This window comes from Pholis gunnellus, assembly GCF_910591455.1.
Source record: "Pholis gunnellus genome assembly, chromosome: 17".
NCBI lineage: Eukaryota > Metazoa > Chordata > Actinopteri > Perciformes > Pholidae > Pholis > Pholis gunnellus.
The window spans coordinates 18351610-18368154 of NC_136544.1; the positions used below are offsets into that span (position 1 = coordinate 18351610).

A 16545-nucleotide genomic window follows, 5' to 3' on the forward strand; every position below is an offset into this window, starting at 1 on the left:
CTGTAGTTAAGCTTAGGAGTTGGAGAGGGAGAGCTGATCCTGGATGAGTCAAGCAGAGAGGCAAGTGTCACCCGGAGTCCCTGAAAAGCCAGAAGAAGAACCAGCCAATCACAAGTCACATCCCTGTGCCTGAGTCACGACAAGGCCAAACGAGAAGCCCCGCCCCTTTTCAGTCCAGCAGTCCAATACTGATGGGAATACATACAACGATGAGCGGTGGTCGCTGTATTTGATATATTTCCGTGTTTGAGGCTGATCAGCTGCCAGAGGAGGCAGATCGAGGCTCCGGCCGCCATTTTTATACTTTTTTTTAACCGTTTTTTTTTTTTAAGCTACATTCTGGCTCGGCTCAGGCGGCGTGGCGAGAAGGTCGCCGCTCTGAACCGGCCGGCCCAGTGAACAGGGAGGTAAACCATCTCTCACTGGGGACAACAAAGCACCTTCTTCTCTAGTCGCAGCGCGCACGCACACACACACACACACACACACACACACGCACGCGCACACACACACACACTACCCTGTCACTATACTCTCAGACGCACCACCTCCCTCAGACGGACCTGAACATCCAAACTACACGAGCCGAGCAGTCAGTCTGTCCGACCGTCTTTCCTCTAAATCCACCCAAGTGCAAAATCCAAGGCTCCTCAGTTCAACTTGTCAGATTAACTCAACTCAAAAAATAAATGACAAGCATGGTTCAGATGTTCCACTCGATAACATTTGTTAAACAAGACGGGAAAGAAAAACCACAAATAAAGAGATATAGTTTCAGCAAAGAGATCTGGAATTAAGTAAACTAATATTTTGTTTATGATTGAATTATTTGGTACAGAGCAGTTCAATACTGGCACACACACCACTGTCAAGTCTGGCTAATACTCAAGGATTTCACTAGTATCGCTTTGAAGTTGTTAAATATTCACAACTAAACTTAAAAACACAACTTAAGCCAACGTACTTCTGAAATTAAAACTTATATTGGAGGGGAAACACACACACACACACACACGCAAACACACACACAGGCTTAACACAGAATAATTACGCGATGAAGAAAAGAAATTAAGGTCCATGGCTTCGCTAATGCTGACCTCTCGTTCGGGCACTCTGAAGCTTTTGTTTCTCCCCGATAATTGTGCATCATAGTAACTAAACAATCACTGGTAGATGGGTTCATCTATTATTCACACGTGTATTTATGTCGACGAACACCACCGATGGATTTACATTCACGCTGTACACACACACACACACACCCACACACACCATTCATCAGGTCAGGAACTTGTAATGACTACGACCCCCCCACCCAAAGGAAAACAACAGTACAACAATACAATCATATTCTATTTGTAAACAGGTAGAAGCCACTTGACTTGTTGTTGCATCTTCGGACACAATTAGGATCAAGGCAATGAAATGTGGACGACTTTTGCACTGTTAAAATATTATCTTCAACCAAAACGAAACAGCTTTTTTAGTTTTAAGTTTTTCTTCTTTCCTTTTTTCAAAAACACCTTTTGTGGCAATGAGAGCAATTTAAAAAAAAAAAAAAAAAAAAAAAAGCAAGTAATATTTCGCATTTGTGTTGTACTTAATGGAACATTTAAAACATTTTGAGAGACTCGGGGAGAAAGAAAAAGAAAAGGCGCCTCTCAGTCGGCCGTGTGAGAGGCTACAGTATGCATAGATACAGAGTCGCCTTTCTCTTGGTTTACGTCTGACTAGACTGACCGTCTCACACTCGCACAATAAACACTCCCCACGCTTGATCCTTACATCAGTGGAGTGGAGGAAAGAGGAGGAGAGAGGGAGCGTTGGGTTTTCCGTCCCCCACATTAGGACCCCCCCCCCCTCCCCTCAAAGACAGCATATTGAAAGCAGTGTGTTGAGCTTCTCCAGCTTAAAGCAGTTATTTGGCAGAGAAAATAAAACTTACAGACCTATACATAGTTTTCAGTGCTAGAAGTTGGATTTTCCTTTCCTACAAGGAGTAGTAGTTTTTTTTTTTTAATTCACCTACACGGGGGGAAAACTGGCTTGATTTCCTGAGAACCATTGCTGGTTATTTAGCAGACAAAGAGGAATAGTTCAAATAACCAACGCCATGGCCAAAAACACTGATCCGAATTCCCAGAGTTACAAAGCATCGTCTTCATCCTCAATAAGAGTTTACATTTTTTGTAGTTTTTCTATTTCTTTTATACTTTTTTTTTTAAAACGTTTTTTCTGTTTTTTTTGTTTGTTTTTTTTTGAGTATTTTCTATTTTTATTCTATCTTCTCTTTAAAATGAAGAATGAACACACGTTCCGCCTCCCAAGTCTTGTAAACAAGAGGTTGCAGTGTGGCACCTCCAAACATTGAAAGCCTATTCTGAAAGTGCTGTTTCCCCCCTGCCCACTAGGGGGCTAGTGGGAGGGCTTGCTAGATAGACCCCGCCCCCTACCCTGGGGTGGGCGGGGCTTGCTAGTCCCAGCTGCGGCTACAGTCCTTTGCACTGCAGAGCTCAACGTTCTTTAGTTTTGAAACAAAATTGGTGCAATACTTTTTAATGTCACTTTTTCTATCACCAGATAATCCTCCTAAGTCAGCTTTTATTCTTCTTTTAACTATCTGTTGATCTTGAACTCCACGACAACGCAGTAAGGTAGGCGTGCCAAGGCAGAGAGGAGCGCACACACACTCATCCACGCACACAGTCTCACACACACACACACACAAAGTACTTCCACGCACATACGTGCGCGTGCACGCGCATACACACATACGGTAAGGACCTCAATGAGTAAACAGCTACACTGGAAAAACTGGCTGCTCCCTCTATATTGCAGATTATATATACTGAGAAAAAACCACATTCAGTGCAAAGTTAAAAAAGCTCATACTCCAACATTGTCAGCAAACAAATGCAAAAAAAAACGAAAAGAAAACGTTAAAAATGAAAAGAATTGGAATTCAAATAAACATGACGAATGAAACAAAAAATATATATAATAATGAGCTCGATTGAAGCTTTTTTTCGGTCTGAAAGAGCACTACCTGGAAGCAAATATCCATCCGTTCACATTATAGAATTGGCCTGCATGATTCAAGTATTCCGACTGATATGTTTTTGGGCTAAAACAAAGTGGACATATGTGCAGAGAGAGAGAAACGTAACTTGTTTTCCACAGGGCGACCCCGTTTGTTGTACATCTTGTAAGTGAGAAAGAGTCCGACTAGTGCCATTGCGTTTTTTTTTTTAAACTTTGTTTTCATTTTCTTCTGCTGATTATTGATAATTCTCTACTGACCCTTCCTCGAGCCTGTTTGATTGGCAGGCGGTTCACATGGAGTCCCCGCCGCCTGTCAGGTGATCCACCGGGAGGAAGGAGCTGATTGGAGAAGGGCTGCTGATCCTCCCCGCCTCGGTGCCACCGGGGTTCCCCCACAGGCTACTGGAATAGTTGGGCCCGCCCCAGAGGGAGGAGCTGTGGAGATCGCTGCTGTTCCACTGGTTGGGTTCAGGAGCGCGGCTGGGAAAGCTGTGGGACTGATCCATTCTGCTCTGAGAGGAGCCGATGGTCTGCCAGCTGGAGGAGGGAGTGGCCAATGACTGCCCTTGTGCAAAGAAACGGTTGATTTCCTCCTCGCTGGCAAACTCGGCCAGAATAGTAGTGTTCCCCAAAACACACCTGCAGAGAGACAACAGGTGAGATACAGAGCGCGTGTTCGAACATCTAGAGGCTGGGTTCCACATTAGGTAGAAGACGTGTTCACATGCACTGTAGTAACCTGGTTAAAGTTAGTCCGTTCATCTGCAGAAGGTCAATGATTAAATTCCTCCCACAACCCCGACCGTATTCTGGGAGCATTACTTATCAAAATAAACTTGTAAAGTGGCGCAATATGCTGCTACCTGTTCATATGAATGTATTTGTGCACGTCAGAGGATCAGTGAGAGGTTTTATTGAATAAAAAAACAGACATATTTAGACTTATAGAGGTAACTTTTGAGAAAGCTTCAGTCAGATTTAAAATAACGTGTCATGATCCCTCTGCTATGCGGTCGCAGCAATATTTTCCAACGATAGTTTGCCAACTGTAGCACAGTTACCTTAGTGCATCTAAATGCACTGAATGTATCAGGAAGTGAGATTACACGCGTGTGTGTGTGTGTGACGTCCTTACATGTGCAGGCTCTTCTGGGCCTTTGCGGCCTCGTCCTTGGAGCTGTAGCATACCACGGCGTTACCGTGCGGCAGGTTGAGGTGGAATGTGATCAGAGGGCCGTGCTGCATGCACAAGGTCCTCAGGGTGGAGCCGTCAATCTGTGAGGCAAACAGAACACACACACACACACACACACACACACACACACACAGATGAAAACGATGAAGCATGAAACTCTCCCGTTTCAATCACGAGTCCAAAACATCAACAGAACCCGGTCAGAAGATACTGGTTCTTTTTTTCAAAGAAGGTTTAAAGAATACATTTAAATGATGAAATACGAGTGGAAAAACACCTCCAGATCAAATGACCGATCCCTCTTTGCAACTCTATACAGAATGACAGAAACTAAATAAACACAATCTGTTACATCTATGTACGTGCGAGTACCTGAGGTGTGAGATTTTTCAGAACAAGCCATTGGCTTCTCCCTGAGCTGCTGCTGCTGCTGCTGCTGTCGCCCCAACTGGAACCTGCCAATACAAGAGGAAGAGTAGAGGTTAGATGTGTCCTCTAGAAACACAACATGTCCAATACTTAGAGTACTTCATATAGAGGTAAGAGAGTTATTGACCATACTGAACAGTTGACAGTGAGTCATTATTTGTGATGCACATTTCTCTGTGCTTCCACAAAAACACTTCTATTAGAAGAACAATGATAAAAACATATCCTGGCTACCAGACATTACTACAGGTAGTTTAGTACATGAGCTCTCACCAGGTGTGTATCTGGACTCCGTGGAGCCCCACCCTCCCAGCCTCAGGGCAGAGCCGTCCCAGCCAGAGGAGGCAGAGCTGGGCTTCTGGCTGGTGAGGCCGGGTGGTGGTCTGGAGGGGGCCGCCACAGAGAGAGCCTTGGGAGGCAGGGGGACCTTCCACAGCTCGTGGGCCAGGGAGGAGTTGGACACAGAACCGCCGCCGGGAGACCACTTTGACTCACTGGTTCTGGCTGCAAGGAGAGACAACAACGTGAACCTTTCTGTCCATTTTCACACAGCTGCTAGCCGTCTTTGTCATATTATCCAACAGCAAAACTACGAGTCTAAAAACAAACAACGCAGGTTCCTAAAGGCTGAATTACCAACACGTATACAGACGCATACCTGAAGTGCTTTGTGCTGTACTGGTGAGGGAACCGCTGTGGCTGGAGGCACGAATGGATGACCAGGCACTGTTAGAAGGCATCGTGGTGTTCAGTGATGAGGATGGCCCTGAGAAAACAGAGAGAGGAGGGTTAGTGCCTGTGGAAGCATTTGATCAAATATGAATCTAGCAGCATTTCACGCATGAAAAGCAGATTTAAATGTTGTAAATCTGAGCGATTACAACCATAGTTGTGGCTTATTTGAGTTATACAATCTTAGAAAGCGCTAGTGATAAATCATGTCTCTATTAAGCGTTTAATAAGGCTCAGAAAAAGACCACTTCATGGCTTCTTTCTATGAGAAACCATCTTTGAATGTGGCCTACGATTGATAAAATCTGCCGCTGACGGCTGTCTTTAAAACAAAAAATCAGAAAGATGTAAAATGGACCTCTATCAAAAATGAACCCTAGTTCGCGTTAGTGAGACCGACCGTTGTTCCTGTCCCTGAGGTGGTCTGTGTCACGGACGGTGTTGATGGAGAGGGAGTTGATGACACTGCCGGGGGTCATATAAGGGTCGGTCTCAGGGTCAATGTTGGGGTAACCTTTCCAGGGCTCCCCGGGCCGGAACTCTGCAGAAACACACAGACGGTGATTAGCAGTTTTCAACGCAAACATTTTGCGTTTGTTTGTTTTGTGCTCGTGAAAGCTTGCGTACCTGGGGGCCAGGTGACAGTGTTTCCATGGGGCGGGGGGGAGTTGGCACGGGGCGGCCAGCCATCGCCCACCGAGCCCATTGATTGGCCGGGAGGACTCAGGGGAGACGGGCCAGGAGACAGGAAGTCATAGAAGGGAGAGTCCTCCAGACGCAGCCCAGACGACATAGCACCTGTGGGACCAACGCAGAGAAACATTAGGACGCAATCGACCAAAACTCATCCGTTTGACTTTACATCACGGAGCCCATCAGAGCAGTACACAAATCGAATTTGAGCTCTTCTGTACCAGGTTTGCTGTTCTGCTCCAGAGGGTCAGTAGCCCAAAGTTTCTTCAGTCTGGACTGAGGAGGCTCTTTGTAGCTCACAGCTCCGCCGCCACCACCTATATCCATCGGTACATTCAGGTTAGAGTTCAAGCCTGACGGAGGAGGAGACAAAACAGCAGGGAGGGAAGAAATGTAGTCATTTTGAATGTAAACATATGAAGTAATTCAACAGAAATAGTCAAAACGTAAAGGTAATTTACATATTTTAATATAATGACAAATATCTACACCTCTTTAAAACCGATGTTACATTTGAAAAAGCTAACTTACTTAAAGGGAAGTTGCTGAAGGATCCGAGAGAAGCAGCGTCCTTCTGCATGTCAGGGGTGTTGTGGGACATGTAGTTATCCAGGTACGGTTTGTGGGGCGGGGCCTGTTTCATCAGGGAGGGGTCCAGGTGCCGCGGCGGCTGCATCATCGATGGAGACGAACCAATAGGACGCGTCTGAGGGCCGGAGGTTTAGAGAAACCAATCAATGAGGAAACATCACGGAGACACCTCTGTGTTATTAAAATTGTGGGTGATGATGATGCCGGATTCAGATTGAGACACAAACACACACCTGTTCAGTCGGCCGTCCCACAGGCATGGGTCTCTGGCTCTGAGCTTTCTGCTGTTGCTGCTGCTGGAAGAGAAGTCGCTGCAGACAGACGAGAAAAGTTTAAAATAGCAGTTTCTTATCTCGGAGAGGAAGTTTGGCGAGACATTTGCTGCATAGTACTGTATACTTTAAATACATTTGTAAATACATTTGGCTGCAGGGGAACATTATACAAGGCTCACATACAACATGTATGTGCATTGAATGTTTCATCACTCTACCTGTAACTGGTTGATCTGGTTGAGCTGTGACAGCTGGTTGAGCTGGGAGAGTTGGTTGAGCACAGCCACCTGCTGAGGGCCAAACAGAGGGTTCAGACCTCCGTTACCTCCTGGGTACTTCAACAGGGATGGAGGCACCTGAACACAAACACAATTTGGGTTTTTAGTTTATATAATGCCGTTCACATTGTCCTGTGAATTAGATGTGAAACACAAATCAAACCATGGAGGGAAAAAAACGTCTTACAGGCATGAAAACATAAGCAGCAGATGCAAAAGCATCCGATTGAACATTGTTGTACGTGGGTTTTCTACCTGAGAGGGCAGGATGGGTGGAGGCACTTGGTTACGGAGGTTGGGTTGGGGGGGGGCCTGGGACTGGGGGCCGCCTCGGCCCTGTGCTACGCTGCTGCCCATCATAGGGTTTACATTCTAAGCGGGGGAAGACACAAACACACATGATCAAACTTTGTCATTCATAATGTCACGCATAAAGACAGAAACTGTCAATCAAATGCCAACCAGCAGCCACAAAAACGGTCCTCACCGGTCCACAATAAGAATATTCAACACATGTTGTCTTTCTCTCTATGCTTCACTGCATTGTTGTTGCATATTTTTAAAAAGTATGCACATCTCTCTCTCTTCTTAAAGCAACATTGTGAGAAGGGGGATTTAAATATTGCCCAACATTAATCATAAAGCCTCTTAGTTTCTTTGTGACCACAGGAATTAAAGTAAACTCACTGTCAAATACAATCATAAATGTTTGGGGGGTAACCTGCCAACCATATGTTCTTATTATTCTCATGCGATAGTGTCATGGTGTCTGCGGCTCTAGATCCTTCCACACTCACCTGCCGAGCTCCCCCGGGACTAGAGTGAGCAGGAGACGGCCCGGAGTCGAGACGGGGGATAGGCTGAGCAGAATTGGAAGGGGAAAAGCTCATGCTTTGATTGGAGGAGAGCTCGTCAGAAGCTTGGTTATTGTAAGCAGAGGGGGAAACGGACAGCTGCAGAAGCAAGGCCAGGTGCACAGCAGACGGGACGGCAAGCACAGAGGGACAGGAAGCACATCAGCAGCCAGCGAAGTGCAGAGAGAGAAGGAGAGAAGAAGGAAAAGAGTTAATTTTGCAGAAGAAGAAAAAGAAGAGAGGGAGAAGGTGACGTGAGAGTGAGGACAGAGGAAACGACGGGTAAAAGAAATGGGACGAGGAGAGAAGTAAGCGATGGGGAGGAAGGGAGTGGAGTTGAAAGAGAAGGTGGCACCAGAGGATTGAGTCAGAAAGATAGAAACAAAGATGAGTCGAGCAGCCTAAAGTGAAGAAGGAAAGCAGCTTTATACAGAACTACGAAAGGGAATGAATCATTATTGCATTATTACATAGACAATAATGATTTTTATTACCATTAAGCATTCAAGTGTGCACATTTAATTTGGTTTTGTTGCTCATAAGCGAAAGAGCCTCACTAATAATTCATAATGATGAGATACAACAAGCAAAAAGCCAATGAAACGTCCCTTTCGACAGTTCAGAAATCAAATGCAGTGTGTTAGAAGCACCACTGTGGGGCACAATAGGGCTGAGAGAGCACTACAGACTCCACGCCTACCTCATGATCACCACGACGGCAGAGAGCGTGACCAAACCTCTCTAGCTGTGTCGTTTTGACACAGTAGAGCTTATACATATTCTCAAGAAGGTAAAACTTTGACGTTTGTGCATACCTTTTCATAGTACGGGCTGCGATCCATGGCAGACTCCTTGTGGAGCTGGTGTCGAGACCCAGGGTTCTTCCCCATTACTCCATTGTAGTCTCCCATGCTGCCCATGTCCATTCGCTTGTCCTGCACCATCCCTGCTCCTGTCTTCATGGAGTCGTCGGGAGAGTCTCTCTGCAAGGGGGAAGTCAAGAAAACGATTAGAGACAGAAAAGAATTAATACATTTTTTTTTTAAATAGAGAAAACGTGGTTGAATCGCATCGCTGCACATGAAGAACGTTGTTTACAACCGCAGCTTTAGAATGGACAGGTGCTTCCTGCCACACAACCGTTTAAAAGACACTAAAATTAAAGTGAAAGAGCGCAAACTCTGAGAAATGGTACTTACAGAGAAGCTCATGCTGTTGAACTGGTTGATGAAGGGTTTCATCCAGGGTTCCTCCTGTTTGTTGACTGGTTTGTTCATCTAAAAACATAGCAGACCAAATAATTATCACCTGGAGACACTTCAGGCACCCCTGACGTGGTTCAATGTTAGGCGTTTGGTGAGAGCAGGGATCAATGTTTACCCGAAGACGAGGTCGAACAAACCTTGTTGGCGCATTTATGCTTGTAGTTCCAGGCGTTTTGGTCATGAGACCTGTTGTCCTGTTGGCTGTTGCTCCACATGCCGATCTCCACCTCCTCTTCCTGGTCCCAGCTATTGCCCATGGCCGCCTCCTCTCCACCCCATGTCTCCATGGGCTTGGGTCCTGGAGCTACAAAAGAAGGTAAAGACAGAAGAAGAAACTGAATACCAACAAGTGATTGTATACACTTCTAATGCACATTCCATTACTTCCTACAGGGGAATTCTCTCTCTTGCTACTTTGTTCACGGTCAGCTAGGACTTCTTTTAGTTTTAACATGATCACACTCTTCAGATGCAGGTTTTTTTTGCTTAATATTCGTGTGCACCTACCAGGCTTATGCTGGCCGCTCCATCCAGGCCCAGGCTCTCTGTTATCCCTGCCGGGTTCTTCCCAGGTGGAGCTGGTGTCCATGGGCTTCCCCCAGGCAGACGTCCCATTGTCCACTTTAACAGGCGGAGCGGGGGGAGGTTCCCACGTTGAGGACTCCTTCTGGGGGAAAGACTCACCCCAAGCTGGAGGAAAAGAGGGAGGTACCCATTAGAATGAGGATATACCTTCTGTGGTGTTTTGAATTAATTCAATTTATCTTCATTTATTATCATTATTATATTTAGACTAACAAATAGGAAGCTCAAATACACACAGAAAAGGAGAGCATTTCTTTATCAGCAGTCTCCGTTTCTCTACACTATTCGTCGACGCTGCAGGTTCACATTGTTTTTCTCTGTTGGAATCAGAGAACAGAGCCAGGAGAGAGAGCCCTGCTCACGTCCCCGGGGAACCCCGCATCGACGCGCTTATGTAAGTGTTGTTTACTTTAACTCCTGCGGGTTTGTAGATGTGTGCCAATCTGCACTTTCAAAATGCGAGACTCCATGTATGAGTTCAAAAGGCTCCCATTACAGCTGACTGCCCAGACCCGCTGCTTTCTCCCTACACAGGAGGCGCTTGGGGAGATGCCAGGGATTCCTCCCCGTAAAAATAGGACAGATCATCGGGTGGCCTCAGGCTCCAGTGTCCCTCATGTGACTGGGCATGGTTGCGCACAACAACACAAAGATATACGCGCACACAGAGCCAGACGGACAAACTGGCACATACATGCATGTTACAAGGCAGATTTAAATGTTTGCTGTACTCGCACACAAACGGGTGCATTTAAAAACACACACACACGACAAACTGTAACCCTAGCCTGCATCTATTGATCCGTTTGTGTAGGCGCGTCAGTTGATGCAATAAAAGGGGGATGGGAAACAACACGTGTGTGTGCACATGCCTACGTGTGTTTGACAAGCTGTAGATTTGAAGACAGAATTCAAACCTTTTTGTTGTTACTATTCTTTGGTTACATATCTATTGTATTGACCTACTTTTACATTTTTTTTTTTTTCTTTCAATCGTTTTCTTTTCCACACCAATAAAACCACAATCATCTAAAATTAATCAGAATCTCATTACAGGAGCAGGCTGGTCTGCCCCACCCTTCCCAGCCGTCCACTTTGCTGCTCCAGTTAGCTCGCTAGGCAGCAACCCTGAATAACAGCAACAACCCCCCCCCCCCCCTCCCTCTCAGCCCACTTCCACAGAATAGCTGCCGCTGCTTTACTCGTTAGGTTTTCCCGTCTTACATTGGAACCATTCCTATTACTAAGTCAACAGACATCCTCCTCTACCAATCACAGTCGCTCTCAAACCCAACAAAAGCCAGTGTTTCTACAGCAGAGTTGGCAGGTGAGAGAGAAAGGGAGGAGGGAAAAAAGGCAAATGAGAGAAGAGAAGGAAAAAAAAAAAAAATCGATGCTCTTAGCATTCCAAAGGGATGACTCAACCGGCTTTACAAAAAGCCTTCAACATGGACAGCACCGTGGGGAGAACGGCTGTACGCGTTTGTTTTCTCTCCATGCTTCTGTACACATTGTGTATCCTTTTGAATGTGAATATGCAAACCTTTTGCGTGCGTATTGTGTAAATCCTTTTAAGACCTTATTTCAGCTATCTCTCAAAGAGCGGGGGCGGGACTTGAAGCTTTTTATCCATTCGAGGCTTACAGACTGCACCACAAGCTCATTGTGCCGCTTTTAAATACTGGCTCGTGTCCGAACATTTTCAATATCAAACTATACAAAAAAATAATGAATTGAACTGCACGCTAATCCACCCAAAGTCTACATGTTGTCAGAACTGTGCATTTGAAAATCTGCAGAACTCAGGAATCGACAGACACACTTTCATTCAAGAGCGTAACAATCAAAGTGTCCCTGCAGGCTAAAACCTACTGCAGAATCATCATGTTGTTTTACATGTATGCAAGTGTTAGAGGTGTGTGGGAATGTGCAATATTACTGTTTGAAGCTGTCCAAGTTTACTTTATACATCATTTATTTAGTCTACGTACACCATAGATTTCTGATAATTCATTTGGCTTCCTTCGGCCTCTGTCTGAATTATGTGTGCATACATGTTACGTACTAGAACTGCAGCTTTTGTCTTGGGCCATCGGCTGCATGGGCTGAGGAGGATGCATGGAGTTGCGTGCCGGGTGGTTCTGGTGCTGAGTGGACGGGCCCACGGCCTCCTTGTCCGATTGGCCAGGCCTGTTCCACATGTTGGAAGCCCCAACGCTGCTTTTAGCTGGGGAAGAAAGTTGAATTACACGTTGAGAAGCCTGGACGTTCATATGCTTTTGTCACGGTTTTTGCACAGCTCTCTTTGAAGTGTTTACCAGGTTTTCCAGGTTCTCCCCAAGCGGCTGTGCCATCATCGATCTCATTCCTTCGACGGACAGACTCTGGAGACGGCTCTTCCCACCCAGTGACCACTTCCTCCTTCGTACCTACTGCGGGTACGGGGCCTCCCAGCCAGCCTGATGGAAGAATGCAAGTGAGATATAAATCGTATGTCCTCCTGCTTAACTTCCTTAACTCTTCTTATCAGATAGAATTCAGTTTTTGGTGCCATAAAGCATTCCTTAATTAACACAGCCATGCAACTAATAAAGACTTGCACATAAAGAAAAGGCAAAACATCTTAAGAAAAGATTCTGATGGGATGAATAATCTTAATAGGTACCTGAAGGCTTGTTAGGGGCTGGATTGCCTCTAGACATGTTGGGTTCAGGACCTTTCCCCCACTCGTTAGAGGGCTTGGGATTCGGCTCACCCCAGTTCTGGGCTCCGCGGTTGTTCTTCACTGGCTCTCCCCAGCCCTGGCTGTTACTCTGAGGATTGGGTTTGTGGACCGAGTCGCCCCAGTTCGAGCCTGGATTTGGGTTCGGAGTGCTCTGGTCCGGGGTATTTGATCCTGCGCTCCCTGCCCAGGTGTTGCCGCCGCCGCCGCCGCCGCTGCCGCTGGTGTTGGTTCGGCTTGGCTCGCTCCAACATCCAGAGCCGGACCGGTCGCCGTCGCTGTCCCAGCCGGCACCTTTTTGAGGCTCCCCCCAGTGGTTTTTGCCCCCTGCTCTGGTGCCATCTCCACCATTACCCCAGCGGTCACTGCCATTTCCACCTTTGGAATCCCAGCCCTGCTGAGGTTTGGGCGCATTAGTCCACGTATTGGACCTAAACAAAAACAATGAAGGGGGATCAGTGAGGCATAACTACATTTACTAAAAATAGTTCTGCGATGGTATTATCAGAATTTCTTTAACACCCAAACAAATCAATTACCTGTCATCTTTGTTTATGTTATTGCTCCAGGTATTACTGTTGTTGTTGCTCCCCCTATAGCCGGATCCATCGTTCCAGCTACTCTGTCCACCTCCTCCACTCGCTGGGGCTTTGTTGTCCCACCCAGAGGACGGCCGCTCTCCCCAGCCAGAACCTCCTGGGCCTGAGCTGCCCGGCCCATTCCCCCAACCTGCGAATACATAAAAAGGAAGATCAAGCTTTTGCCTACTTGTGTGTTCTAAAATGGAAATGTGTGCTCTAAATCTTAATATTTTTGTTCACTAGAACATATATTTTTTTAAAGTATCATAGACATTAAAGTTCTACCTCCAGAGGTCTGGGAGGGAGCTGCCGGTGTCGCTGTGCCCCATCCGGAGCCTCCGCTGCTATGCTTTCTTTCGTCTCCTCTGGGTGCTTGGAGTCGTTTGTTAGCAGAAGAATTGACATCCCAGGAGGTGTTCTGCCGTACGGGCGTCTGTCCCCATCCAGTGTTGGACAGGACCCTCGGGTCCACGTCGGTCTGGGGCACCGCTGGCACAGCCGGTACTGCTGTTGCGGGACTGATAACTTTTCTGCGATTTCCTCCTTTTGGCTGGCTGCCGTCTCTCTCTCTGTCTGAGCTGGATCGGCCTCCGGAACTCTCTCCGCTTCCTTCACTTCCTCCAGTGCGACCCCAGCCTCCTGTGACACTCCCCGGGCCGTGGCTTCCACCTCCCGGCCCTCCACCTCCCATGCCCATGGCGTCATCCTCCAGGCTCTTCCAGCCATTGTTGGCAGAGCTTCCTTTATGACTTCCAGGATCTAAATGGTTGTTACCGGGAGGTGCTGATCCCCATTCTCCATTTGACGTCTTGTTAGATGTGGAAGAGGACGATGATGACGAGGAAGAGGACGACGCGCTGCTCCCCCAAGGGCGAGGGATCCCTGCTGGAGGGCCCATCGGAGTTTGGCTCCCATTTCCTGGTGTTTGGCCTGCGGAGCCTGGGACTTGATTTGAGCCGATACCCCAGGGCATGTTGCTCTGAGGCTGGTTTGGATTACTGGCGGGCCCCTGGTCCCAGCGTGGGGCCCCAGTGTTATTGTGGTTATTATTACTCTTGTAAGCAGCAGTGGAGGATATTTGGGGGTTGCCAGCCTGCATTAAGGCAGGGTTTTGGGGGTTCACAGTGTCTGCATTTGGGGTGCCCTTGTCTCCAGGGTAGGTAGTTGCGCCCCAAGGTGTACCGAAGGCCCCAGGACCGCCCAGCTCTCCTTGGGGGTGCTGGGGGGCTGATGCGGGGTTTCCATTGGCCAGCGGAACCCCATTCCCTCCTCCAACAGAGCCCCAGGAGCAATCCCCGCTGAGTTGGGGTGAGGCGGTAGAGTTTGGTGGACTAGAGGTCATTGTGGCGTTAGTAGTAGTAGTTGTAGTAGTATTCATCATAATAGTGTTATTTGGTCCATTGGATTCAGTGTTAAGATTGGTAGGCTGGAGGCCACCATTTCCACTGTTGCTGCTTCCTAACACCTTGCTGCTTGCTGTACCATTATTCGCCTCAGTGTCTTCCATCATACTGCTGTTTGGAGCTGCCATGCCACCCCAGCCCAGCCCGGGGCCCTGTTGGGGAGCTATACCCAGTTTGGAACTCATCCCCTGAGCCTGTGGAGGCCGTTGGCCCTGGGACACTGGGCTTGGATTCTGCGGCCAGGCACCGTGGTTGGCATTTGGGTTTAAAGTGTTTGGATTTAACCCTCCATTGATGCAGGGGGTGCTTCCGCCTGTGGTGATCATGTTGCTGCCCCATACACCACTATTATTGACGGGCTTGTTGTTGTGGTTATTGCTGCCAATACTGCTGGATCCAGCCACAGAGTAGTGGGAGGACCCGGTGATGCTATTTCCATTATTTGCACCGCTGGTGGTTCCCATCCCTCCGCCGATTACCTGACGACTGTTGCCGTTGCTGTCTCCATTTACTGAAACGCCGACCATCATGGCAGAAGTCACTATAGAAGAGGAGGGAGAAGAAGCCGTAGAAGACACAGAGGAAGAAGCATTTGCTGACATCATCATCACTGTTGTCACAGCGGCGAGGTTTTTCTCTGAGCCGATCGAGGAGTTAGAGTCCGCGTCCATGCATTCTGATGCCAACTCGGGGTCTGATCCTGACCCGCAGCCAGAAGAGGAAGACGACGAGGAGCAAGAGAATGAAGAAGAGGAGGGAGGCCAAACGGACGAGTTGGTTGAAGAAGGGTTGTTGGGTTTGTCGGCGCTGCCGTCCACTAGGACTTTGCTCCAGTTGCTGTTGCCGTCACTGCTGCAGGGAGAGCCAGAGGACCAGGGGGAAGGCTCATACTGCGTGTCCAAGCCAGGATGCTCCAGACCTGGAGAGAGGCAGGGGACAGTGTTGGATTTGAGATTTAAAAGAATATATATATATATATATATATATATATATATATATATATATATATATATATATATATATAAATCGTCACATTTTAGAAAAGCCGCATTCATTTACCGAAAGGTGCAGTTTTAACATTGTGAAGAAATTACACGGCAGTAAAATGTACTTTAGTAGATAAAACAACAGATGTGGTTTAAATTCCCTTCATTCACTGTCGCTGTGAGATTTTTCTATTCCGTCCAACCTGCAGCTGCCAAACTGTAGTTGATCAGTGCCAGGCCGAAGCCTGGACACAGCTGCCACCATTTTGTCACCACAGCAGGACCCCAAAAGCATGCCAAAGCTAAAGACTAGGAGGGCAGGGGAGGCAGAGGACGACCATCAGCGGGAGGAAGGATGGAGGGCAATCGAGTGCGAGCAGAGGGAGGAGGATGCGCCGTCAGCCGAAAAGATTCAGACTAGGTTTAAACTTTGGTATTTTTCCGAGATCATCCGCACTCAGAGCTGCCGCGTCTCTAACATTAGACACGGAGACCACTTGGCTATTAAGTACACACTCATTCAGTTTTAAGGGTGAGTGCTACATCGCCGTATTCATCAGCCAGCAATGTTCATCACTCAATCAGCATTACTGCAGCGGGAGCTCCCATTCATTTTGCAGTGGTCATGAATCATGGTACTGTCAATACTGACGCTCAACGAAAGCATTTTAATTTGAAGGCAGTGAAGTAGTGAAGTAAACTTCACTGTGAAACAATTAACATGGTCAGCTATTGTTACCAAAATCTGTGTTCATTAAAGTAGACAGAATTTTTGTTTTGAGACATTGCAAAGACGAAGAAGATTTTCTGGAAACGTATGAAAGGTGAAGATCTATAAAAACTTTATATTATATTTGACGATTCAGACTTCTTCGTCATCTTCCTTCAATTACATCATCTGCTCATTTCTTTTC

At 47.1% G+C, this 16545-nt stretch overlaps 1 protein-coding gene across 2 annotated transcripts in view; it reads right to left on the minus strand.

The window, feature by feature from the left end:
* Positions 1–277: 277 nt before the first annotated feature.
* LOC306709729 (trinucleotide repeat-containing gene 6A protein-like) overlaps positions 278–16545 on the minus strand; it is a 29940-nt gene continuing 13672 nt past the window's right edge. The window contains exons 6-26 of one of the 2 annotated variants that reach the window (XM_079177994.1): positions 13528–15564; positions 13201–13390; positions 12605–13092; positions 12258–12398; positions 12005–12166; positions 9862–10044; positions 9492–9658; positions 9289–9366; positions 8905–9072; positions 7491–7607; positions 7176–7313; positions 6916–6993; positions 6623–6797; positions 6313–6408; positions 6026–6196; positions 5799–5939; positions 5325–5432; positions 4940–5170; positions 4610–4692; positions 4178–4317; positions 278–3681 (exon numbers count right to left, since the gene is read on the minus strand). In XM_079177994.1, coding sequence (XP_079034120.1) covers positions 3333–3681; positions 4178–4317; positions 4610–4692; positions 4940–5170; positions 5325–5432; positions 5799–5939; positions 6026–6196; positions 6313–6408; positions 6623–6797; positions 6916–6993; positions 7176–7313; positions 7491–7607; positions 8905–9072; positions 9289–9366; positions 9492–9658; positions 9862–10044; positions 12005–12166; positions 12258–12398; positions 12605–13092; positions 13201–13390; positions 13528–15564 — 5441 coding nt within the window. In that variant the 3' untranslated portion in view covers positions 278–3332. Of the gene's footprint in view, positions 3682–4177; positions 4318–4609; positions 4693–4939; positions 5171–5324; positions 5433–5798; positions 5940–6025; positions 6197–6312; positions 6445–6622; positions 6798–6915; positions 6994–7175; positions 7314–7490; positions 7608–8904; positions 9073–9288; positions 9367–9491; positions 9659–9861; positions 10045–12004; positions 12167–12257; positions 12399–12604; positions 13093–13200; positions 13391–13527; positions 15565–16545 lie in introns of both variants that reach the window. The other variant, XM_079177993.1, reaches the window with a different exon arrangement.